General features: G+C 44.3%; 1 protein-coding gene across 2 annotated transcripts in view; it reads right to left on the bottom strand.

The window, feature by feature from the left end:
- The window catches only part of ZFYVE1 (zinc finger FYVE-type containing 1), a 56,700-nt gene that overhangs the window by 28,477 nt on the left and 751 nt on the right, over positions 1 to 27,472 (bottom strand). The window contains exon 2 of one of the 2 annotated variants that reach the window (XM_046007809.1): positions 25,650 to 26,608. In XM_046007809.1, the coding sequence (XP_045863765.1) occupies positions 25,650 to 26,162 (513 nt within the window). In that variant the 5' untranslated portion in view covers positions 26,163 to 26,608. Of the gene's footprint in view, positions 1 to 25,649; positions 26,609 to 27,472 lie in introns of those variants that run through there. The other variant, XM_046007810.1, reaches the window with a different exon arrangement.

Below are 27,472 nucleotides of genomic sequence, written 5' to 3'. Positions count from 1 at the left end.
AGTCCTTAAAGCATGCGACTCTTGATCTCAGGGTTGTGGGCTGGAGCCCTGAGTTGTATGTAGAGATTACTTAGATAAGCTTTTTAAAAAAATAAATAGGATGGGGCGCCTGGGTGGCTCAGTGGGTTAAAGCCTCTCCCTTCGGCTCAGGTCATGATCCCAGGGTGCTGGGATGGAACCCCACATCGGGCTCTCTGCTCAACAGGGAGGCCGCTTCCTCCTCTCTCTCTGCCTGCCTGCCTGCCTGCTGTGATCTCTGTCAAATAAATAAATACATAAAATCTTCAAAAATAAAAAATAAATAGGGGCGCCTGGGTGGCTTAGTGGGTTAAGCCTCTGCCTTTGGCTCAGGTCATGGTCTCGGGGTCCTGGGATTGAGTCCCCCATCGGGCTCTCTGCTCGGCGGGGAGCCTGCTTCTTCCTCTCTCTCTGTCTGCCTCCCTGCCTACTTGTGATCTTTCTCTCTCTGTCAAATAAATAAATAGGATCTTTTTTTAAAAAGATTTTATTTATTTATTTAACAGACAGAGATCACAAGTGCGGGGGGCAGGTTCCCTGCTGAGCAGAGAGCCCAATGCGGGGCTCGATCCCAGGACCCTGAGATCATGACCTGAGCTGAAGGCAGAGGCTTACTTAACCCACTAAGCCACCCAGGCACCCCTAAATAAACAGAATCTTAAGAAATAAAAATTAAAAAAATAAAAATAAAAAATAAATAGGAGCTCCTGGTAAGTTCAGTCAGTTAAGCATCTGCCTATGGCTCAGGTCATCCCTGAGGCTGAGCCTGTGGCAGACTCCTTGCTCAGCAGGGAGTCTGCTTCTCCCTCCCACTTCACCCTCCCCAACCCTTGTGCTCACACACAATCCTGGAGCTCTCTCTAAAAAGTAAAATAGGGCGCCTGGGTGGCTCAGTGGGTTAAGCCACTGCCTTCGGCTCAGGTCATGATCCCAGTGTCCTGGGATCGAGTCCCATATCCGGCTCTCTGCTCGGCAGGGAGCCTGCTTCCTCCTCTCTCTCTGCCTGCCTCTCTGCCTGCTTGTGATCTTTCTCTGTCAAATAAATAAATAAAATCTTTAAAAAAATAAATAAATAAAAAATTAAAAGTAAAATAAAATTTTTAAAAATAAATAAATAATAAAAAGACTAAAACCTGTTTTAAAATGATAACGACAAATGTTAGCGAGAGTATGGAGAAACTGCCATGATCATGCACTCCTGAGAATATATACAAGGGCACAGCCAGTCTGGAAACAGTATGGCAGTTTCTCAGAAAGTTAAGCACAGAGTTACCATGTATCTCAGTAATTCCCCTCCTAGGTGTGTATCCAAGACAAATGAAAAAATGCACACACAAAATGTGAACACAAATGTTCAGGGCAGGGAGATCTCTAAGAGCCCAAAGGTGGAAACCACCCACATGTCCTTCAACTGATGAACAGATAAACAAAACTTGGGTCCATACAATGGAGTATTATTCAACCATAAAAAAGAATGAAGCACTGAGGGATGGATGCTACAACACGAACGAACCTTGAAAACATCACACAAAGTGAAAGAAACCAGACACAAAATACGACATATTCTAGGCTTCCATTTATATGAAATATCTGTGATAGGCAGATTCACAGTGACAGAAAGTCCATGAGGAGCTGCCAGTGGCCAGGGGAAGGACCAACCAGGGAGTGACTGCTAATGGGTATACGGTTTCTATCCGGGTTGATAAAAATGTTCTAGAATTAGTGCTATGGCTTGCACAACTTTATGAATAAACTAAAAACACTGAATTAGGGGCGCCTGGGTGGCTCAGTGGTTAAAGCCTCTGCCTTCAGCTCGGGTCATGATCCCAGGGTCCTGGGATCGAGCCCCACATCGGGCTCTCTGCTCTGCAGGAAGCCTGCTTCCTCCTCTCTCTCTGCCTGCCTCTCTGCCTACTTGTGATCTCTGTCAAAAAAATAAATAAAATCTTAAAAAAAAAAAAAACTTAATTATCCACTCTTAAAGGGTAAAATATATGGTATATGAATTACATCTCAATAAAGCTGTTAGGAAAAAATGGGGGTCGGGGGGAACGTGTGTGTCAGTTAAGTGTCTGACTCTTGATCTGGGCTCAGGTCATGATCTCGGGGTCCTAATACGGAGCCCTGCATCAGGCTCTGGGCTCTCTCCCTCTGCCTCTAACCCCTTCCCCGGCTTGCACGCACTCCCTCTGCGAATAAATAAAATCTTTCTTTTAAAAATGGCTCTCTGGGTCTTTCCTTCTAAGATGACCAAGAAGGAATAACGGTCATGCCAAAAAGGGCCACGGCCACAGGCAGCCTCCTTGCTGCACCAACTGTGCCTGTTGCGTGACCAAGAACAGGGCCATTAAGAATTTCATTGTTTGGAACACAGTAGAGGCCACTGCCGTCAGGACATTTCCAAAGCAAGTGTCTTCGATGCCTTTGTGCTTCCCAAGCTGCATGTGAAACACACATCCACAGCAAGGTAGTCCGGAATCGCTCTCATGAAGCATCGTAGGACCAAACACCCCACTCCGATTGAGGGTGCTGCCCCATGTCCTCCTGCCAAAGCCCAAAAAAGAAGCTAGGTCCTTAAGGACTGAAGAAAGACTGTTCTCTGGGAAAAAAATAAAATGGAGATTATACTAAAAAATACACTGGTCAAACTTCATCCATCCATAATGCCTCTATTTACAGTTAAAGAATGCTGCAATTCTTTAAACCATCAGGCCAGGCGGGAAGAGAACTGGTACCAGTGAGATCCCAGACTGGACCCCCAGAAAGATCTCAGGGCCCCTAATCTCAGAATACAGAACCTCAGAGCCAAAGCTCCTAATTCAAACAGGCAGTGTTCTCTACGCCAGCAAGGAATGATGAACCTTTATACCTAGTATACCCTCCAGCCACAAGACAAAACATAGCTTCCTGATTCTCAAGAGTCTGCTGGTTTGATAATGAGCAATCAGGGAAATGTAGACAGACCAGGGGTAGGATAACAGAAACCCTCATTTCCCAAAACCTCATCAAGATAGTACTACTTGTGATCCTATTAATAACAACACTGCTGTTGCATTATTAATGGCCTTAATATTAATGACAATGCTGATCATTTACTCAAAGCCCACAGCATCTCGCAACAGTGCCTTTGCTAGATCACTGAGGACAGAACCTTGTCTATCTTATCTTTCCATTCCTAGCATTTGGGACACAACCCAAACAGAGGAAAAGCTCAGTATCTAGTCACCAAATGAATAAATGAACGAAGGAATGAATTTCACGCATGTTGCTGGGTGCCTTAATCACTTTCTCCATCCTGTATCCTCCATAGGGCTTCACATAAGCAGCATTCAAGAAAACCGGTGATGGGCTCACTGTCCCAGACAACTGAGAGAAGTTACCCGCAACAGCCCATTTAGGACAGGTGTCACTCACTGGTCCCCAACAGCTAGGTTAGCCACCAGAGAAAGAAAAGCTCATTAAAGCTCTCCTGGGCGAGGAGTCAGATAAGGTGGGAGTGGCAGCGAGAGCCAGCCCCTTCTCACACAGTCCTGGGGAAGACGACAAGGCCTAGAGATTTCTTCCCTGGAAATCTATTCTGCCGGGAATCTGTCGGCACACAGAGTTACAGCTGTTCTCCCGGCTACATCAGAAGTGGGCACCTGCTGGGGCGCCTGGGTGGATCAGTTGTTAAGTGTCTGCCTAAGCATCTGCCTTCGGTTCAGGTCATGATCCCAGAGTCCTGGAATGGAGCCCCGCGTCAGGCTCTCTGCTCGGCAGGAAGCCTGGTTCTCCCTCTCCCACTCTCCCTGCTGTGTTCCCTCTCTCACTGTGTCTCTATCAAATAAATAAAATCTTTTTTTTTTTTTAAAGATTTTATTTATTTATCAGAGAGAGATAGACAGAGAGAGAAAGATCACAAGTAGGCAGAGAGGTAGGTTGAGGCAGAGGGAGAAGCAGGCTCCCTGCCGAGCAAGGAGCCCGATATGGGACTCGATCCCAGGACGCTAGGATCATGACCTGAGCCGAAGGCAGCTGCTTAACCAACTGAGCCACCCAGGCGTCCCTCAAATAAATAAAATCTTAAAAAAAAAAAAAAAAAAAAAAAGGCGGGCACCTGGGACAGGGGGAACATATATCAAGAAACAACTCATTCGGGATAAAAACAGAACACTCCCTGTCGGCATGGGGGGGATTCCAGCACCCAGTGTCCTGGGGTAGGTGGAACATACCTGTTCCCGTGCTGGGCATCCCCCCACCCCCCCCCCACACCACCCCCGTGAATCCAGGAAAAGAATTCTAGGTGGAGGGGCTCAAAGCCCTAGCCTGCTTTATCTATGGACAAGCCCTGGGTAATCATTTAACACGCACTGATTATGTTGTTTTTCCCATGTAAAGTAAGGACAGACCCTCCATCTCCTCCCGATAGGGTGGGGGTTGCTAATGAAGTAAAGAGATAACCAGAAGAAAATGCCTCCTAACCCAACACTGTCGTTCACGTTTCCTTCTCCCGCCTTCCACATTATTTTGCTCCCTGTTGACACTACTAGACCCATCCTCATCTGTGGGCCTTTTCCCCTGAGCCAGAAAGGAGAGACCAGCCTAGACAGCAACGAGACCGATTTCCAGCCAGGGGAGGAAAAAGTAAAAGAAAAAGAACATTCCCTTTGGTGAGGGAGGGAAGGAGCCAGAAGGGAACAAGGCTCCTGCTCTACCCGTTCGGCCAGTTTGCCATCAAAGACCCCACTCTGCCCCATTCCTGGAGGGAAATCAGCTCCTTGACTCTGCGCCCAGCTCCGTATGTCTGCAATGCTTCTGGGCCCTTACACAACAGCAAAGCCTCCCCTCCCCAGCTTCCTTCCACCTTCTGCTCTCCCCGAGCTCACCAGACCACCTCTGGGACGTCAGACAAGTCGGAAACACCCAAATTCCACTGCTGGCTTTGCCACTGCCTGGCCTGGAAAAAGTGACGTCACTACCTAGGTGTCAGGGAAAGAGACAGTAAGAGTCCACGAGCTCTGGTGACCCCGAGGATGATACAGCAGGGAAAGGGCCCAACACACTGCGTGGCCCAGAAGTTGCTCGTGCAGGGACTAAATCAGCCATGTGCTAAGATCTAAACTGATTCCCCCTGAAAATGTAAGAACTTGCTGAGCCGCTCTGATAACTCCTTTCCTCTCCCTCTCAACATGGTATTAATACTGGCTTTACAGCTGACTCTTAGTAAAGGTCGTCTAACACCTACAGCTTTTAAGAAACCAAACAGTATACCTCTCTATCTCACCCACAAAACTTTTTCCCCTCGTATAGAGTTCCAAGCAGAGTTTCTAAAATGAAATATTGACAGTATTCTGTGATCTCCATTGTTCCAACTCAGAATTCAGAGCAGTTTATGACATTGGAAAGGGTCCATCCTGCAACCAACCTCTGACCCAGGCAAGCAACGGGAATGATGACAATCTCCATTAAGAAATTCCTTCTTAGCCCTTAGAGAATCATTCCAGAAAGAATAACCATATAAGCTTTGTTGTGAGGGAAAACAGCTTTGTTCCCTGCAAAGGGAAAAAGCTGAGATGAGGAAGGAACTGAAGTAAAGAGCCTTGGAAGGAGGAAAAGTGCAAGAGAGACCACAGAAGCGAAATCCCAACGGCTCCCGAAAACACTACAGACGAAAGCAGCTCAGCACTGAGGTCCTTTCAGTTCTGGCCTCTAGAGACAAAAAGGATCTAATTTGTGCCAACTAAAATCACACAGTCCTTTAAATTTTTATAACGATGTTCCCCGTGGCTGAAGGCAAAAACCAGCTCCTCCCCTCGTCATAGAAAGAGCTAAGAAAAGCTTGGTTGCTCCTACCAACCCACCACAACCCAATGCTTGTAACAGATCCCAGCCATGAACCAAAGATTATTTTATACCTCCCCACCAAGATTCTAAAACCTGCCTAGTTCAATAGTTACTGCCAAAGGGAACTTCCTACTAATTACTTCAACTTATGATGGTCTCTGATTGATCCTATTTTCACTCGATTTTTAGCTGGGTTCAGAGGAAGAGACAGAACCCAAAGAAACCAAACCAAACCAGATTCTCACTCTCACCAGGACTGGACCACCATCCCAAAAGGAAACTAGAACTTGATTGCTTCTTCTCATCAACAGACACGTACTGACCGTCACCCAGTGTCTGCCACTGACCTGATGATGTTAGACCAGGAGAGTTAAAGAACTTAGGTGACATTTTCCTTCTCCTGGGAACGTAAAGGAGAAGTGGAAGGTGAGAGAATGCTTCCTAGAAAAAGTCAGAGCTGGGGCGCTCGAGTGGCTCGGTCCGTTAAGTCCCCAACTCTTGATTTCGGTTCAGGTTCTATGATCTCAGGGTAGTGAGATCAAGCCTCGTGTAGGGCTCTGCACTGGGAAAGGAGCCTATTTAAGATTCTCTCTTTCTCCCTCTCACTCTGCCCCCTCCCCATTCTCTCTCTGATAAAAACAAACAAACAAAAAACAAAAACAAAAACAAAAGCAGGGGCACATGGGTGGCTCAGATGGTTAAGCTCAGGTCATGACTCTGGGGTCCTGGGATAGTGAGGCAGGATCCCTGCTCAGCAGGGAGTCTGCTTCTCCATCTCTCTGGCCCTGCTCATGTGTGCTTTCTCGCTCGCTCTCCTAAATCTAATTTAGAAATTAGATTTTAAAGTAATTACAATTAATTAAAATTAATTTTAAATTTATTAGAGAAATTTAATAAATAAATATTTAAGATTTTAATTTAAATTTTTAATTTGAATTAAAATTTTAAAAAATTTAGTTTTTAAAATTTTTTAATTTAAATTTTTTTAATTTTAAATTTTTAAAATTTTAAAATTTAAAAAAAAAATCCAGAACCACTTTCATCATGTTGAAAAAAAATCCAGGCAATGATTTATTTTTTTGATTAAAGATTTTATTTATTTGAAAGAGAGAATGAGAAAGAGCAGAAGATGGGAAAGGGTGGGAGGTAGAAGCAGTCTCCCCACTGAGCAGGGAGCCCAGTGCAGGACTCCATCCCAGGACTCCGGGATAACGACCCGAACCAAAGACAGTTGCTTAACCAACTGAGCCACCCAGGTGCCCTCCAGCCAATGATTTAAATCCATGGTCCAATTTTCAGACAAGAATTTACTAAAACAATATCAAACAGATCAGGAGCCAGTCTGTTTTTACAACCCAAATGATAAGGAGGTTCCATTCCAAGAGCAAACCCCGATGTCAGAAAGTTCTAGGTAACCCTGTTTCTCCAACCCAGCAAGTCCAGAAAATCGACTTTCGTTCTATCCTAAAAGGAGTGTATAACTTTGTGTTTATTCACCTATGTGTCCACAGAATTTCATACAAAAACACAACTGTTTCTCAATCAGATGTTTTCTTAAGACCACTGAAGTCATGAGATTAGCTTCACAAACACATTGAGCACATTTGGTAAGGGCAAAGATCACTTTCTTCCACTCCACTGTCCCCAAAGTGTTCCATGACTTGAGAGGTCAGGAATTCTCCTCCCTTGTCTTAAAGCCACCAGCCATGCTTCTGACACAGAGCCTCCCAGACTCGGCCTGTAGCTCCCCTCTTACTCCAGCAAGAAAGAGAGTGTCTGTATGGAGAAACGATCCACAAAATGAATTCTATGAAGAGAATCATTTTTAGCTCCATGATCAATTTCTTCGAACTCACCCAACTCAACCTGTTCAGCTCTCCTTTTATATATGAACAAAAAGCTTTCCAAAAGCAAAGCTGAAATCTGAGGACAGACTGGAAATACCGAGTCATCCTCAAGACCTACATCATCCTAAAGACTCTTTCAAGGAGCTTCCAGATGGGAGACCCAGCCCCCTCTTAAATGCCATGGCATACCTGTCTGGCCAGCTACAAAACAGACAGCAACTCTGGTAAAGGTTCTGGGACTTAGCAATAAAAGTACCACGCCAGAAAGAGAGCTAGGTTCGGGTCCACCTCTACCTGGATGAGACCATGGGCAATTTACTCAACCCTTCTGCTCAGTCTCCGTTCCCCACCCACCATCTTTTTTTTTTTTTACCATTTTCGTGTTCTTCCTGGTTCTGAGCTTCCCAATTATAACATATTCCTTGCTGGCCAAGGTCTGTTCTGTGTTGTTCACCACTGTACCCCTAGCCCAGGGACTGAGACGTAACAGGAAATCAATATATATGTGTTAAATAAATGAATGAATATCTAAATGCTGTATTCTCTCTGGGGAAGGGAAAGTATAGATTTACCGTGAAGGGTTCAGCCAACCTGCCTCGATACTACTCACTGTTTTTAGAATACCCTTAAAGAAGTTATTTAACTTCCCCGGGCCTCAGTGTTCTGACCTGTAAAATGGGGATAACACGGTCGACTGCAGAGGATTGCTCTGAGGCTTAAACGAGATCACTGCACCTCCAGCACTCTGCCCGGCGCCATCAGGCTTGAGCTGACTGACATCATCCCTGCAGTTACACTGTTTGCCTCTAGGCCAGAGTCATCACTGCCACCACAGACTTTCATTCCATTATCCCAAGTAAAAACCCTTCCCAGGGAAGGCTTCCAGTGCACTCTCATTAAAGAATTAGAGATACTGGAACAAGATCCTCACTCAGTACTTACTGTTCCCTCCCTCAAAAGGATCTGTCTTTTCAATTAAAGAAAAAGCTGTATGAGATCACACAAAACATGCATTATGCATAAGAAGGCATTGCATTCAGCCTTCCGAAGAAAGTGACGTGATTCCAAGAATTATTATGATACCACAGATTCACTAAAAATGCTCTTCTCCTACTTTATCTCAAAGATCTTAACAGCTGACACAGCCTTACACAGATCTTTGGCACCTGGGCGGAGACTGAATGGGGCCTGTTTTCTATGCTACACAGAACACAACAGCAGAGCCCTTAGTAAGTTAACAACATAGCTAGAACTAGTTAAAGTCAATAATAGGAAGAATTAATACCTGTTCTTCTGGAACTTTCAAAAATCAGAAACGGAGGGAAAACTTCCAAACTCTTTCAATGAGGCCAGCATCACCTTGATCCCAAAGCCAGGCGAAGACCCCCAAAAAGGAGAATTACAGACCAATATCCATGATGACCATGGGTGCCAAAATTCCCACCAAGATACCAGCCCACAGGATCCAACAGTACATTAAAAGGATTATTCACCACGACCAAGTGGGATTTATTCCTGGGCTGCAAGTGTGGTTCAAATCCCCAAATCAATCCATGTGACACACTATACTAATGACAGAAAGGACAAGAAGCACAGGATCCTCTCAACAGATGCAGGAAAAGCATCTGACAAAATACAGCATCCTTTCTTGATTAAAACTCTTCACAGTGTAGGAATAGAGGGAACATACTTCAATATCATAAAAGCCATATATGAAAAGCCCACAGCAAATATTTTTTATTTATTTATTTGACAGAGAGAAAGACAGCAAGAGAGGGAACACAGGCAAGGGGAAGTGGGAGAGGGAGGAGCAGGCTTCCCACTGAACAGGGAGCCCAATGAGGGTCTCAATCCTAGGACTCCAGGGCCATGACCTGAGCTGAAGGCAGACACTTAATGGCTGAGCCACCCAGGTGTCCCAAATATCCAAGAACACAACGGGGATGTCCATCCACTCTGACCACTGTTCAACACAGAACTAGAAGTCCTAGTCCCAGCAATCAGACAACAAAAATAAATAAAAGTCATCTGAAACAGCAAAGAAGTCAAACTCCCACTCTTCATAGATGACGTAATACTCTATGCGGAAAAAAACAAAATTGCTAGAACTCATACAGGAATTCAGCAAAGTGGCAGGATATAAAATCAATGCACAGAAATCTGCTGCATTTCTATACACTAACAATGAGACAGAAGAAAAAGAAATTAAGGAGTGGATCCCATATACAATTGTATCAAAAACCGCAAGGCTAGGAATAAATCTAACCAAAGAGCAAAGGATCTGTACTCAGAAAACTATAGAATGCTCATGAAAGAAACTGAGGAAGACACAAAGAAGTAGATAAATGTTCCACGCTCATGAACTGGAAGAACCAATACTGTTAAAATATCCATGCTACCTAGAGCAATCTACATATTCAATGCAATCCCTATCAAAATACCATCAACATTTTTCACAGAGATGGAACAAATAATCCTAAAATTTGTATGGAACTAGAAAAGACCCCAAATAAACAAAGAAATGTTAAAAAAAGAAAACCAAAGCTGATGGCATCACAGTTCCAGACTTCAAGCTCTATGACAAAGCTGTAATCATCAAGATAGTATGGTACTGGCACAAAAACAGAAACACAGATCAATGGAACAGAACAGAGAACTCAGAAATGGACCCTCAACCCTATGGTCAGAACTAATTTCAACAAAGCAGGAAAGAATAACCAATGGGAAAAACATAGTCTCCTCAACAAATGATGTTGGGAAAATTGGACAGCCACTTGCAGAACAATGAAACTGAACAATTTCCTTACACCATACACAAAAGTAAACTCAAAATGAATGAAAGACCTCAATGTGAGACGGGAATCCATCAAAATCCTAGAAGAGAACACAGGCAGCAACCTCTGTGACCTCACCCACAGTAACTTCTTGCTAGACACACGGCCAAAGGCAAGGGAAGGAAGGGCAAAAATGAACTATTGGGACTTCATCAAGATCGAAAGCTTTTGCAAAGCAAAGGAAACAGTTGACAGAACCAAAGGACAGAAGGGGAGAAGCTATGGGTGCCTGGGTGGCTCAGTGTCTTAAGCCTCTGCCTTCGGCTTGGGCCCTGGTCTCAGGGTCCTGGGATCCAGCCCTGCATCAGGCTCTCTGCTTGGCGGGGAGCCTCTTTCCCCCCTCCTCTCTGCCTCTCTGCCTAATTGTGATCTCTCCCTGTGTCAAATAAATAAATAAAAATCTTTAAAAAACGAAAAAAAAAAAGGAATGGGAGAAGATACTTGCAAATGTCTTATCAGATAAAGGGCTAGTTTCCAAAATTTATAAAGACCTTATCAAACTCAACACCTAAAGAACAAATAATCCAATCAAGAAAGCACAAGACAACAACCGACAAATCTCCGAAGACAACAAATAACCCCCAGACACATGAAAAAATGCTCCACATCACTCAGCACCAGGGAAATACAAATCAAAACCACAATGAGATACCATTTCACACCAGTCAAAATGGCAATACATTAACAAGTCAGGACATGACAGATGCTGGCAAGAATGCAGAGACAGGGAACCCTCTTACACTACTGGTAAGAATGCAAGCTGGTGCAGCCACTTTGGAAAACAGGATGGAGGTTCCTCAAATTAAAAATAGAGCCACCCTATGACCCAGCAATTGCACTACTAGGCATTTACCCAAGAGATACAAGTCTGTGATCCGATGGGGCACCTGCACCCCAATGTTTATATCAATGTCCACAACAGCTGAACTACGGAAAGAGCCCAGATGCCCATCTATATAGATATACAGTGGAATACTACCAACAACAACAAAAAATCTTGCCATTTGCAATAAGGTGGATGGAACTAGAGAGTATTATGCCAAGTGAAATAAGTCAATCAGAGAAAGACAATCATATGATTTTACTCATATGTGGAGTTTAAGAAACAAAACAGGACTTGGCAGCTCTTTCTGCCCATTGGTCCTGTCCCAGGCTTTAATAAAATCACTTTCTGTGCCAAAAACAAACAAACAAACAAACAAAACATGATCATAGGGGAAGAGAGAAAAAATAAAACAAGATGAAATCAGAGAGGGAGACAAACCATAAGAAACTCTTAATCAGGACGCCTGGGTGGCTCAGTTGGTTAGACGACTGCCTTCAGCTCAGGTCATGGTCTCGGAGTCCCGGGATCGAGTCCCACATCGGGCTCCCAGCTCTATGGGGAGTCCGCTTCTCCCTCTGACCTTCTCCCCTCATGCTCTCTCTCTCTCACATAAATAAATAAAATCCTTAAGGGTAGTTTCTCACTCCCCCCATTTAAAAAAAAAAGAAAAGAAAAGAAAAGAAACTCTTAATCATAGGAAACAAACTGAGGGTTGCTGAAGGGGAGGGGGCAGAGGGGATGGGGTAACTGGGTGACGGACATTAAGGAGGGCACGTCATGTAACCAGTACTAGGTGTTATGTAAGACTGAGGGGGCGCGTGAGCGGATCAGTCAGTTAAGTGTCTTGTCTGCCCTCCACTCAGGTCATGATGTCCAGGTCCTGGGATGGAGCCCCCATGAATGGGGAGTCTGCTTCTCTCTCTCCCTCTGTGCTCTTCTCTCTCAAATAAAGTCTTAAAAAAAAAAAAAAAAAAAAAAGACTGATCACTGACCTCTACTTCTGAAATAATAATACATTAAGTTAATTGAATTTAAATTAAAAAAGGAAAAAGCACTCAAAGTTCTTAGTGAGTTTAGCGATGTCACAAGATACAAAGTCAAAATACAAATAATAGGGGCGCCTGGGTTGCTCAGTGGGTTAAAGCCTCTGCCTTCGGCTCAGGTCATGATCTCAGGGTCCTGGGATCCAGCCCCGCATCCGGCTCTCTGCTCAGCGGGAGCCTGCTTCCCTTCCTCTCTCTCTCTCTGCCTGCCTCTCTGCCTACTTGTGATCTCTGTCAAATAAATAAAATCTTAAAAAATAATAATAATAATAATAATAATTGTTCATTTTTCACACTAGAAGCAATGTATTAGGGGTGCCTGTGTGGCTGCCTTCTGCTCAGGTCATGATCCCGGGGTCCTGGTATCAAGCCCCACGTCAGGTTCCCTGCTCAGCAGGAAGCCAGCTTCTCCCTCTCCCACTCTGCCTGCTTGTGTTCCTGCTTTCACTAAGTCTCTCTCCATCAAATTAAAATAAAAAAATAAAATGATAAAATTAAGAAATTAAAAAAGAAGCAATGTATTAGAAAACAAAATACAATGTGAAAAAAATTAAAAATAAAAACAAAGTCAATAATAGTAACCCCTCCAGCAGTAGCCCCTTCTCTGAGTTTCTAGAACATCCTCTCTATACCACTCTGACATCATCCATCTTATTTCCATGTATTTGTCTTCTGTCACCAACGGACTATCCTCTCCCCGAGGACAAGCTCAGTATCTGAGTGTCACTTTCTACTGGCCTCAGTTGTTAGAACACAGGAGGCACTTATTAAATGTTTACTAATTAATGATTAAACTGATTTAGTCTCATGAGTCTCACGATACTCCTTCACAAGTATCAAGTACCTACTAGGTGCCAAACACTGTTCTAAATGCTGATGAACAGAAGAGGCAAAAATCACTGCCTGACGAAAATGTGTTGTTGTTTTTTTTTAATTTTCTGAAAGTGACTGTGGTAATGGTTTTACATAACCATGAATATACTAAAAGCCAATTAACTACATACTTTAAATGGGTGAATCATATCAATAAAACTGTTTTGTCGGGGCACCTGGTGGCTCAGTGGGTTAAAGCCTCTGCCTTCAGCTCAGGTCATGATCTCAGCATCCTGGGATCAAGCCCTACATTCGGCTCTCTGCTCAGCAAGGAGCCTGCTTCCCCCTCTCTCTCTCTGCCTACTTGTGATCTCTGTCAAATAAATAAATGAACTCTTTTAAAAAAATACATTTAAAAAAAAAACTGTTTTGGTTTGGTTTTTTTAAGTAGGCTCCAAGCCCTGCGTGGAGCCCAATGCAGGGTTTGAACTCATGACCTTGAGATCAAGAGGCAGATGCCTAACCGAATGAGCCACCCAGGCACCCCTTAATAGAACTGTGTTTTAAAAAGGTAAATGTAACATTAAAAAGAAGATAGCAATGACCTTCTTTTATGGTAAAATTAAGGTAAAATTCTATACTTTTCTGTAGTTCTGTATTTTCAGTATTTTATCGTGCAGCCTACCACTTTTATAACTGGAAAATTTTTAAAGTTATATTTAAAAAAGACAGAAAAAGTCATCTTCCTGGAACAAACTGCTTAATGTACAGAAGGTTTGCACTCGGGATGATGAAAACGTTTGAGAACTAGACAGAGTGATGGCACACAAAAAACTGTGAATATACTAAATGCCACCGACTCGTTCGCTTTCCTGTGGTTCCTTTCGTGAGATGCGAATTACACCTCAATAAAAAAATAAATAACTGCCCTCGTGGAGCCTGTATTCTAATGGCGAAGAAAGAGCATATTCAAACAATTAAAAACTATATAGCACATACACCAAAAATCAAACCAAGAGATGAACAAACTGGTAGATCCATGTAACAGAATACTACCCAGCAGGAAAAAGTGGTGACCTGGGACATGCAAATGAATGATCCCCTGCTCCAAAACATGACTGTGAGTGAAATGGCCACACTCAAGACAGCATTCCATGATTCTATTTATATGGGGAAAACCAAATCCATAGTGCTAGAAAACAGATCAGCCACTGCTGAGGAAGCTTTCTGGAGGATGGCAATGTTCTTTATCTTGACTGTGGTGGTGGCTGTACATGGGGATTTACACTTACTAAAACCTATAGAACCAGGCGCCTGGGTGGCTCAGTTGGTTGAGCGACTGCCTTCAGCTCAGGTCATGACCCTGGAGTCTGGGGATGGAGTCACACACCAGGCTCCCTGCTTGGCGGCGAGTCTGCTTCTCCCGCTGACCCCTCTCCTCTCATACTCTCTCTCTCATTCTCTCTTTCTCTCAAAAAAATAAAATCTTAAAAAAAAAAAAAAACCTATAGAACCTCACACTTAAAATGCCTATATTATACCATGTATGAACTGTATCACAACAGACTTGCTCTTTAAAAGTACATATTAGGAGAGCCTAGGTGGCTCGGTCAGCTAGGCATCAGCTCAAGGCTTCAGCCAGGGTCATGATCTCGGGGTCATGAGATGGAGTCCCACATGGGGCTCCACACTCAGCTCCACACTCTCTCCCTCTCCCTCTGGCCCTCCTCCCACTCCCATGCACGTGGCCACTGTGCCTCTCTCTAAAATACATAAATCTCAAAAATAAATAAAGAAAGAAAAGTACATGGTATGTCAAATGGTGGTAAGTGGTGTGAAAGGAGAATCAGGAGAGAAGATGAGAACTATGAGGCCAGGAAAGGGTTGCTCTTTTAAATATGGTGCTCAAGGAAGGCTGCACTATGGAGCCAAAGCCTTTTTAGGTCAATTCTTTTAAAAACAGTGTAGCATGGGGCACCTGGGTGGCTCAGTCGTTAAGCATCTAGCTTCGGCTCAGGTCATGATCCCAGGGTCCTGGGATCAAGCCCTGCATCACTCGCTCCCTGCTCAGCGGGAAGCCTGCTTCTCCCTCTCCCACTCCCCCTGCTTGTGTTCCCTCTTTCTCGCTATGTCTCTCTCAGTAAAATTAAAAAAAAAAAGTCTTAAAAAAAAAGTGTAACAAATGCAATTTTCTGTGGTAATGAAAATGGAAGAGTAATGTCATGAACAATCCAAAACTGAACATAAACCTAAAATCATTTCTATTTAGTTCTAGAAAGAAAACTTTTCTCCCCGGCACTGTCAGATTTAACTTCTTAATTCATGAAGGGGGTGGGGGGGGAGAAGTAAGGGAAGAAGGAGGAAAACAGAGAGGGAGAGAATGATGAAGGGAAGGGAAGAAGGAAAGGCAAGGAGGGAGGGGACTAAAAGGGGAGAAAGAAGGAAGAAGAACAAGGAGAGGGAGGGAAGGGAGAGCTAGGGAGGAGACAGAGTAGGAGAGAAAGAAGACAGAGAAGACAGAAAAAGAGAGACAGGTAAGCAGGCTGTCTGCCTGTCCATCTGTCCATCACCCATAATCCAGATCTGATCAACAGAGTTGACTGAGAGAGAGATGAGGGCAAAAAGCAACAGTGCCTATACAGTTACCTAGACCTATGACCACAAACTATGGTCACCAGGCAGGACCAGAGAGGGTGTACAAAAAGAACTATGGGATCCTCAAACAGCCTCTCTACTCACAGACAAGTACAAAAGAGAGCTAGGCTTTCGTGGGAATGAAGCCCTCTGCCATCTCCTCCTCTCACCCGCCAGACTCACTTAACCTCTGAATTTCCATTTTAAAACATTTTCCAGAGAGACTACTCAAACTAATAAGGCGCATAATTGACGTTCGATAAATGTTTGACTGTGGCTGAGTGATACAGATGAACTGAATTGAGCACTTTGAAAGAAAAGGTTATGAGAGATTATGGAAAACGAGTTTAGCCATCTGGATGACACTTACCAGGCAGAAAGGACTGGGCTAGAGAGCAGAGGAACTTCTAGAATACTCTATGACTACTGAATTGCTCAGGTTTATGCTGTCTCTTAACTTCAGAATTTAGGATGTCTGTGACTACGTGCAGGAACCTGGCTGTCAGTTCTTTTCTAGCATTCTAACGTCTAGACTCAAATTCCCTGGGAAAGAGAGCAATAATTCAGTCTCAAATGGAAGGAAACTGGGAAGCAAAAAAAAATTCCAGAAGCTACCAGAAAAGCAGAATCATCCTCCAGTGAGGTCAAGCCAGAGGTTAGATGCTTTTGCATGGCTGGTATACCTACTTCTCTGCCCAAGAACTCCAGTCACCACCAAGCTGACCACACCAACCAGTCAAAGAGAGTCTCTTAACTGCTGGACAAAAACCACTGGAAAAATGGGGAAATGAACAAAACAGCCTCCAAGGAAACATCCATGCTCTCCTGACTCCAGAAGTCCCTCTGTATCCCTTCTCATAGGTCCTTCCAATTCTTTCTTGCCTGGAACTTTCTATATCCTTGTGGGGTTTTTGTTTTTTTGTAAAGTATTTATCTGAGATAGAGAGAACATGAATGAGGGGAGGAGCAGAGCGAGAGGGAGAGAGACAAGCAGACTCCCTGCTAATCGGGGAGCCCAATGGGGGGCTCGATCCCAGGACCCTGAGATCATAACCTGAGCCAAAGTCAGGTGCTCAATCGACGGAGCCACCCAGGCGCCCCCACCATGCCTTTGTTTTCTTTCTCTTCTTCATCAATACATTGAGCAGTTCTAACCTCAGAAACAGTCTCATGGGAGCTCCTCCCAAAGCAGGCACCATCCCACCCCCCAGGGAAGTTTAACCAGCCGTCAGAAGCTCTTGTCAGAAGCTCTTCGCGCTACGCCATCTCCAGGATAAACTCAAGGATGCTGCATCGAGAGGAGATGCAGCCACAGGAAAAACATGTCGGGTCAACTTAATAAGAAATCTGCCTGTTGAATTAACCCTGGCTCGAAAAGCCAAATACTTGCCCAATTCCAGAGAAATCAATCACTTCAAGGGAGTAACCAGAAAAAAGAGAATCACACTAACAGAAGATAACCTGAAATAGTTAAAGACCAGTTCCCTGAAAAGCTGACTCACAGTGGTTTTGATGGCTTATATGGGTCAAGTTTTAAAAAGCCCTGTATTAAACAAAATAGCCTCCCAAGTTAAAAGCCAGGGGCCTCTTAGAACTGAATGAGCCCAAGGCTGAGAAAGCTCAGAAGATGCTGAGCGGAAACTGGAGGCACATAATAGAGGCCCTTTCCTCCTTGTGTTTGCCTGAGTCATCCTCAACCCTGCATTTCCCAGTAATTCCATTCAATGCCTTCCCCCTGACTACGATTACCAAGCAAAAGGGGCTTGTCGTTGGGTTTCTAGGAGTAACAAGCAGCGATGCGGGAAGGAGCCTCTGCTACTCAGCCCATTATTACTTGGTTACGTGGTTTTGACAGCTCCTAAGCAGATCTGGTTTTTTTGGTTCTATTTTCTTATATGGCACCCAAGAATACTGCAGCAAATATATCCACGTACTGACCAGAACTTGCCCAAGGCTAACCAGCCACACCACCAACACTAGTCCTTACACTGTAATGGTTCGGCCATGGGCAGGGCAAAAACGGAGAAGCTCCACAATTTCGACTGATTCCTCTGCCTCATGACCTACTGGCCAGAATTAAGTCCTCAAGGGTTTCTGCCAGCCTGTCTGTAAGACCAAGCCCCAACAAGGTACCCTAGACCAGAAACCAGAGGATAAGGCCACAGGGGTCGCTGGCAGATTAAGTCTAAGACACAGGGGGCACAAAAATGGGGCAGACCAGCAGAGCCAGTTTGTGGTCAAGGGTTCCCATAGAGTATGAAAACATGCTCTGCTGGTTTCCATTCCAGAATCTCACAAGAATAATGTCTCCTTTAGCCAATTAAAAAAAAAAAAAAAAAAAGCCAAGTCCCAGTATTTTGAGCCACACTATTCTGGGACTGTAAACAAGTGAGGCAGCCAAGCAACGTGATGGGTCTTCTTAAAGGAACGGTCTCCGTGAGAGGAAGTCCACCACGGTGCTGCAGAAGGAATGAAGACGACTCACTCTGGCCTCCCATTCCGGAGTGCGTCAAGACTGCAGATTTCTGAGTCAAGGAAGGCCTGCCCGGTGGACATTTTCTTTGCTTCTCATGGACTCTTCCTGGGTCCCTGGGCTTTCTCATCACCGTGCATGCTCAGCGTGAGAGGACTCCATTTGGCATGAGAAGCTCCTAAGCTCTCATGTCCTAGAGTCAGGGGTCAGTGATCATGAGGGAAACAGGTGAAATTTCTCATCAATTTGCTGCTCTACTTTCTGGGGAAGAAGACAATCACAGGAAGTTTGTAGAAAAGGGACAAAGAAGAGAATGGGGTGGTTATGAAAAGAAAAAGAAAAACTTACATGGGTTTTAAAGATATGCATACGAGGGGCACCTGGGTGGCTCAGCTGGCTGGGTGACTGCCTTTGGCTAGGGTCATGATCCTGGAGACTCAGGATCGAGTCCCACATCGGGCTCCCTGCTCAGCAGGCAGTCTGCTTCTCCCTCTGAACCCCCCCTTCTCATTCTCTCTCTCTCTCTCTAATAAATATTTTTTCAAAAGAAAGATATGCATACAAATTAAAAAAAAGACTTCTTTGTTAGCTTTTTTCTCTGACCAGTAAACATTCAGGTAAGACATGTCTGAATTCCCAACAAGACACAACAGATAGGAAAATACTATCCTCTTCCTCCACCGAGAAAACCAATTGTCAGAACTTTACTCTTCTAACCTTTGACTTATTTGCTAAGGGTGTTGTCTCTAAGTTCAAGAGCATATGGATGACTTATAAGTGTGGATCATTTACTTATTAGGGACTCTAAATAATGGACCTGCAAGTCCTCTGGTTTTCCTAGCACAGTTCCACTGAGGCCTAGAAAGATCAATGAAAACTACACAGAAGAAAAGTCTAAGCATTTCACTGGAGAGGCGGCAAGTATGCCAAAAGAGAATACTGATTTCAGCTACATGACTTCTGGGGAGCAAAGAGAACCAAGAGAGGGAGGAAAAACTGGTGTATAGGTTAAATTTTTGTCCCTGGCATGTCTACCATGTCACCAGATTACAGGTCGACTATTGGATCAAACCTTCATCCGTTAGATCAATTTCTCAATCACCAGCACAACTGACGTTTTGTACCAGATCATTCTTTTTGTGGGGGGCTGCCCTATGTGTTGTAACATATTTACCAACACCCTGGCCTCCACCCATTAGCCAGTAGCACAACCCCCAGTTGTGACAACCAAAGATGTCTCTCAACATTGCCAAATGCCCTCTGGGAGAGCAAAATCACTCCTGGTTGAGAACCACTGCGTTAGATAATACCAAATGAGATTAATTTAACTCCTTATTGTACAAATCAGGTTCTTAAAAGACATTTAGTGTTAGCAAATCAATAAAATACAGGGTAGTAAGCCAGTGAGATCTGCACAAAGGAAATGCCAAGGAGTCACCACTGCGAGTTCTCTCATTCCTCACCCTCCACTCTGGAAGAGCATTCCTCTTACATCCAAATTTTGGCCCAAATTCATCGGTCTTTCTTTTCTTTCTTTTTAATACTTACCAGTTTATTAAGGATATGATAAAGGATACAAATCAACAGCCAGATGGAGAGACGTGTAGGGAGATGCGTAGGGAGAGGTATGGGGAAAGGATGAGGAGCTTCCATGCCTCTCCAGGAACAAAACTCTCCCCCAATGGCCATGTGTCAACCCGGAAGCTCCCATCAGTGTCCTTCCATCTCCCCAGTGTCAATGGTAACCCCAAACTGAAGCCACCTCTCACCTTATCTTTTACAATGGCCTCCTAGGTGGCCTCCCTGCCTTTCTTCTTGCCCCGCCCCAACCAGTCCCGACAATCTAGTCTTCACACTACAGCCATTTCTTGAAAAGTATTGGATCATGTGACTTACTACCATAACGCTATCTGGTGCTTCCCATTACACCTAAAAGCCACAGTTTTTTCTATGGCCTGCAAGGCCCCACCTGTTCTGGAACCCATTTACATCCCTGCCTCTGCCCTTCCCACGCTCTGCCGGCTCCCTTCAGCAACACTGGCATTCTTCCTATACCCGGAACATGCCCACCGCCTTCTACTTGTTCCCACTGCCCTGTCTCTGCCCCGAGGTCTATCTCCCCAGGCAGTAGTATCCATCAGGTCTTTGCTTAAAAGTCATCTCCACAGTAAAACCTTCCCTGATCATCCTGCACAAGTAGCTTCCAAGACATTCTTGCACAATACTACACCTGAACCATCTTTTGAATGTGTTTTACACGGGTGAACTCTGCTTTCCCTGCTTGAACGGTACGTCTACGATGCCATGGACCGGTCCTATCACCCAAGTATCCCTGGAACCTCAAAAGTGCCCGGCACACAATGTGAGCTCAGTAACTGTGATCGATCAGTGAATGCTTTTGGGTAACAGACTAAAGGTCCGTTTAAGAGCCACAAATGAATTCTTGCTTCTGAAACCAAAAGCCAGTCTCTCCTCAAATTTAGCACTATAGTGAACATGCAAATGACAAGGTAATGATAAAATTCACACTTCTAAAAGGAACTTGTTTGTTTCTAAAAGGAACTTTCGGGTTTTCCAAAAGACACGGAGTAATACTCAAACCGTAAGCAACAAATCTTAGGGGATTCTAGGCCAAAGAATTTGAAAAAAACCACACACCAGTTATAGCCTACAAGCTTCTAAAATAATTCCTATGTACAAAATTGAAAATGGTCAAAACCCACAAATGCTAGAAACATAAAAGGAAAAACAAAGATGGGGCCTACCTCACAGAATCTTTACTATTGTAGTAAACAGTTCTTCAGTAACCCTGCCTTGCAGAACGCCGGGGTGGCTCAGTCGGTTAAGAGTCTGCCTTCAGGGGCGCCTGGGTGGCTCAGTGGGTTAAAGCCTCTGCCTTCGGCTCAGGTCATGATCCCAGGGTCCTGGGATCGAGCCCTGCATCGGGCTCTCTGCTCCGCAGGGAGCGTGCTTCCTCCTCTCTCTCTGCCTGCCTCTGCCTAGTTGTGATTTCTCTCTGTCAAATAAATAAAAAATATTTAAAAAAAAAAAAAAAAGAGTCTGCCTTCAGCTCAGGTCATGATCCCAGGGTCCTGGGATCAAGTTCCCCACATCAGGCTCCCTGCAGGGAGTCTGCTTCTCCCTCTGCCTACTCTGCCTGCCACTTCCCCTGCTTGTGCGCCCTCTCTCTCTCTATGACAAATAAATAAATTAAATATTTTTAATTTTTTTTCATTCTTAAAACTTAAAATAATTTTTAGTAATAATAATGACCTTGTCTTGCATTTATACAAAGCCATGCTTTATTTGCTCCGCACAGCAGCCCTGAGGAAGAACTGGTGGGCTGATGCTACGGGCCATATAAAGCTTAATCTGACAGCTTAACTGCCTTGGTCAGAGACAACTGGAGTGTCACGGTCACAGCAAGGATTTCAGAGCCAGACGCTTGTGTTCAAATCCTCTGCCACTTACTGTAACTTGACCCTGGCAAGTTACTTCATCTCTGTGCGTGTCCTCACTTACAAAAACACAATGTTATATAAATGAAATGTTTGTGTCCCCCCAAAATTCAGGTTCAAATCTAATCCCTAATGGAATGGTACGGGGGGGGGGGGGGTTGGGAGGTTGATTAGGTCATGAAGTGAGGTCTTCATGAATACGATTAATGCCCTTATAAAAGAGATTCCAGAACCCCCTTCCACCATCTGAGGACACAGGGAGAAGATAAGACGGCTGTCTATGAGAAAGGAAGTCAGGCATCCCCAGACACTGAATCAGCCAGCACCTTCATCTTGGACCTTCTAGCCTCCAGAAAACTGCAAGAAATAAACTTCTGTTGTTTATATGCTACTGAATGGTATATAAGATAACAGCATGCGGCATTCTATCACACAAAGCAGCCCAAACTGACTACAACTTACTTCACAGGGTGTGGTAGGCTGAAACTGCACCCCCTACTCACCACCTCCTAATCCCCGAGACCTGTGAATATCTCACTTTATGTAGCAAAAGGAACTTTACAGATGTGACTACATTAAACACCTTGAGAGAAGACATCGCTGGATTATCCAAGTCGGTCCAATGGAAGCACAGTGTCCTTGTAAGAGGGGGAGGCAAGAGGGCAAAGGAGATAGTACATCAGAAGCAGAGAAACAGAGAGAGGGATTGGAAGATGTTACAGCGCTGTCTTTAAAGCTGGATGATGGGGCCACCAGCCAAAGAATGTAGGCAGCCTCCTGAAGTTAGAAAAGACAAAGAAATCCTCCCCTAGAGTCCCTCAAGGACTCTAGCCATTCAGACCCATTTTAGGACTTCTGATCTCCAAACTATAAAAAAATAAATTTGTGTTGTTTTAAGCCACTAAATGTGTAGGAATTTGCAACAGCAGCAATAAGAAACTAATACATAGTTACCACCAGGATTAAATGAGCTTCTACATGCAAAGTGCTAAGAACAGTTCCTAACAACCACAGTAAGAGCTCTTTAAATGTTAGCTATTGTGATTCAAGATCAGAACCCAGGGGACTCACTGAAGTACTTCAGAGAATAAGAAAATGAGGTTTAGAAATCTGGTAATACCTGTCCAAATCTAAAATGCACACATCAGAGGTAGCTCAGTCAGTTAAGCATCTGCCCTTAGCTCACATCATCATCTCCAGGTCCTGGGATCAAGCCCTGTATCATCATTAGGCTCCCTGCTCAGTGGGGAGTCTGTTTCTCCCCTCCCTCTCCCTCTGTCTACCCCCCTGCTCATGTGCATGTGTGCTCTCTGTAATACATAAAATCTTTTAAAAAATAAAAATAAAATATATAAAAGAAAATGCACATATACATCATTTGACAAAGAGATTCCGTTTCTAAATAGAGTCACAGGATATTCAACGTATCCTTGTTTGTAACTACTCAAATATCCACTAACAGGCTCAAATTATAGAAAATCCATTCAACAAAATAGTAGGCAGCCTCTAAATAGTGAGGGAGACCTCAATGTACTGATAAGATGTACTGATACATCAATAAGATGTATCCTTTAGCGGAAAAAAAGCTCAGGGCCTGAAAAGTGTATCAGATCTCATTTCTGTTTCAAAATAAAAAAGATACATACATATGTTAATAAGCACACGTCAAAAAAATTCTAAAAGGGCAGGCAGTTCGTTGTTCATGGGGACTGTTCTAAAGGAGGCTAGGGGGATGAAGTAGAAGGGAAACTCTTGCTATCATATACCCTTCGCTGTTATTTTAGGTTTTAACTAGAAATGTGCGTGACCCCCATTTTTTAAAAGCTGAAGTTGAGATGTGACATCACCGACCTATCAAAGGTTATTTATGCCCAATGTGCCTACCACTGCACATGACACAGGGCCTAAGACCCAGTCCTGCTCTCCAGGAGTTCACATGCTGGCTGAATTTATAATCTAGGTTCATATTAGACAGTCATCTAATTGCCTTGGACATTCACATTAGAAAACAGAACCAGACATTCTCGCAAAGTATTTTTCCACCGTGACTCTGGGAGAACAAGTCACCACCCAAAAAGAATACATTCTATGTCTAGTCCATTAGTCCCAACCAGCGCTGCTTAAGCTTCAGAAATTGTTACTTCCTGGACAGTGGTCATTGTTTAAGGAAAGCAAAGCGGGAGGAATCTTCACAATCAACTCAGTCACATACATTACTACACACTGCAAAAAAAAAGATGAACAAGTTATCTACCTCTGGGTAGTGGATTTGTCTTCTTCATTACACTTCCAAAAATCTGCCGAATTCTCTACTAATGAACATGTACCAAAAAGAAAAAATACACATCCTCCTCCCATCAGAAATTATTATTTTTGGTGCCAAAACTGATCCATGAGATTACTAGTTTGTCCCAAATCTCCCTCTCGCCTTACAAAAGTGACAGCCATCCAAACTATGACTTTCCATAGGCTGACCTGATGGCAAAACCAACAAGAATCACCCAAGCCCAAGTGTTCCATTTATAAAATATTCCCTCCACACTGTCACCCAATTAGAGCATAACCATGATGAAGACATTACTGCTAACGAGGGAGGCCGACTGGGGATCTGGGTCACTCTTCCCGTAACTCCATGAGTCCCTCTCAGCCAATAAAGAAGTCTGTGTTAGCAAAATATTTAGCTGACAGTGGAATCATGATGTAATGCATTTCTATAACCTTACCGAGGAGGAAAGAAACAGAGCTGAAAAAATTCCTAGTGGGCAACTGGAGAGTTGTCGAACAGCAATTTACAAAGGTTATTCCCCAACCTGGAGACCTGAGGAGTCATCACAGCTGAAAAGTACCAGGTCGATTTACCACAAATACCTCATGACGCCCACAGAAACAAGGAACTGGTACTGGCCACTATGTGCCAGGCCCTGTGATAAGGGCCCTTCCATTTCCATTCCTTACTCTCTCTCTGAATCTTCTCAACTACGACTGGGAAGTACAAGCGAGACGAAGGCACGAAGCTCCCATCACTCTCCATGGTTACATGGTCAGCAAGAGGGGAAGTGAGCGTGGAATTCGAGCGGTCCTCACTCAAGAGCATGGACATTATACTACCTTCACTGGAAAATGTAAGCGCTACACCACCCCTTCCATCGTCATCCCCGTCACATGCCGCCACCTCCCCAGCTTGCTCCCACCACACGCTACCCTTGCCCCAACTCAGAGGCGGATCAGGTGTTCTCATTCTCCAGTCCGTCTGTAATGGCAGATGCCCTCCCTGGCTTTTCCTGATCAGCCTATATAGGAAAAGAAGAGGCCATCTGGGCAGAACGCTATCCTTCTCTAAAGCCACTTTCTGAGGACCACCCCCGTCTCTAAATTAAGCTAGCAGGTTTTTGACTTGCTGCCTGGCACTCCCAGGGGACCCACGGTGTCTGCCGCTCTGCACACGCAGCCCCTAGCAGCCCCATTTATTCACCACTCGCCAAGCGCTCACTCCAAACGCTCATCTAAGTCAGGTCTCCCTCGCAATAACCCCAACAACGATAAAGACAACAGCGACCGTGCGGTGAGCATCTGTTATGCAACGGGTTTTAGAAACACAGTACCACTTCATCCTCACAACTGCCTGGTGAAGTAGGCACTGCCTCCAATTTACAGATGACAAAAGTAAGGCAGGGAGAGAAAAGTAATTCAGCCCGAGGTCACACGACCGGTAAGTGACCGGTAAGTGACGAAATCTGACTCCGTGCAACTTAAGCTTTCCTGGGTCTCGCCCCTGAACCACCAAAACGTGAGCTCTTCTTGGACTTTTCAAGAGCTCCCTTCCGACAAGAGCTCGGCAGCTCGACCACAGGACTCCCACTTCACCCACAGGCTCGCTCACCTGAATTTCTTCATTTTCATCTACTAGGAGAAAACTCACAACCTTCTCCGTCATCTTCTTCCTCCTGGTCTCCTCATCCAGCTCGTCCTCCTCCAATAAGCCCTGGACCTTAGTGACATGGTACACAGTAACCGGGTGTCTCCTTTTGTTACCCCCGGAATGAGTCCGCTTCTGGCACTCCAGGCACAAGTTGATTTTGCAGGTCTGGCACCTCACGGCTGCCCTCTGCCTAACACCCGGCGAGTGCCCATTGGTGCCCTTGCAGGGATCGCAGTAAGGGACGTGGCCAGGTTTGAGTCTTATCCGCTCATGGTTTCTCAGGCGCTCCTGCCGATGGAGCTCCTCCTCGCAGCGGAGACACTGCAAACTGCAGCACTCATCACACTCAAAGACCGCTTCGTCAGACCCGCTGCAGGCGTAACTCTCCTGGCACATCAGCCCCGGATTCAGGCCCTTCTCTACTGGGGAAGTCTGAGCACTCATACTCAGGTTGGTAAGGAAATCACCCACCATATAATGGTCCCTGGGCTTGCCCCAGGAGTGAAGACAGAAGCTTTGAGCCTGAGGACTGCAGAGAACTTTCACAGGATTCTGAACACCTTTAGAAAAACAAAACAAAAACAAAAAAAAAACAAAAACAAAAACAAACCTTCGGTGTCCTATCAGAATTCTTCACCCACTCACAAATGTTCAAATTTTTAATTTTCTGCCTCCAAGATTCCCGGATCAGCAGCAACGTTGATTTGGTTTGATGGTTTTCTCCTCCATAAAGTGCAACCAAAGTTGTGGTCAAAATTAACTTGAAAGGGTCTCTTATGGCTATCTGACAGAGATCTGGTAGGTTCACCAACGTGGGCACCTCATGGGCTGGGCCTCAGCCACAAAGTTTTGGTAGAGAAGGAGAGTGGTCAGGAGCTTTGCAATCTAATCCAACCTCAAGTCAATATTTCAGGGGATACCTAGAATAGAGGAAGGAAAAGGGTTTCACTAATCTAAAAACGGAAGTACACCTTAAAAAGAAAGGAAGAAAAAAAAAAAGATTGTGGTTAGATAAGACGCCAGAACTCCTGAGAGAAATCTCATTCTTGCTTGTAAAACTTACACAGGCTACTTCTGACCCCAGAAATTTCTTCTCAAAATCATGGGCAAGGCTCCTCCCTCTGAACACTGCCACTGTCTCTAGGCCCAAGGCATCTCAGAGACTGTGTCTTCATTTCACAGACTGAAATTCTCTCTTCATCCAGGTATTAAATTCAGAATCAAAATCATTAAGCAAACAGTCCTTGGAAGGACAACCCTCTGCATTCCCCTAACCCACAACACACACTTGTGAGGTGAATAAAGAGGCCTGTAAAAAACCTGAAGAAATGATAATAACGTAGACTTTAGCTTCACCAAAGTCTTTGGCAGGTCAGGTTAGGTTGTTTCAACTCTAGACAAATGTCAATTAAGGACCTTAAGCCTGGAAACAAAAGCCACCATGTCATGTTTAAAAACAATAAAAGACAATTACAGTACTTCCTTTTGTCCCTTCTCTAACTGCAAAAAAATAAAAGGGGGTGGGGGGCAACAGGAGACAGAATTCCTCCTCTAAGGCCCACTGCAAAGCCAGGCCTGCACGAGTTAAAACAAACGATTTTTCTCTTTGTCACTCAAAAACTAACTTAAAAATAACTTCAAAAAAGAAAATAAAGGGGGGAAAAAAGATAACTGGGGCAGGAAAGAGGCTTCTGTCACTTCCACAATTATATTCTTAACCCTTCTTAGCCTTGACCTCCATGCTAATACCCTAACAAAATGCAAAATCCTCCTTACAAATATTC

This window comes from Meles meles, chromosome 6 (assembly GCF_922984935.1).
Source record: "Meles meles chromosome 6, mMelMel3.1 paternal haplotype, whole genome shotgun sequence".
Taxonomy (NCBI): Eukaryota; Metazoa; Chordata; class Mammalia; order Carnivora; family Mustelidae; genus Meles; species Meles meles.
The sequence above is the reverse complement of the archived record's forward strand: the minus strand, read 5'-3'. Positions and strand labels throughout refer to the sequence as shown.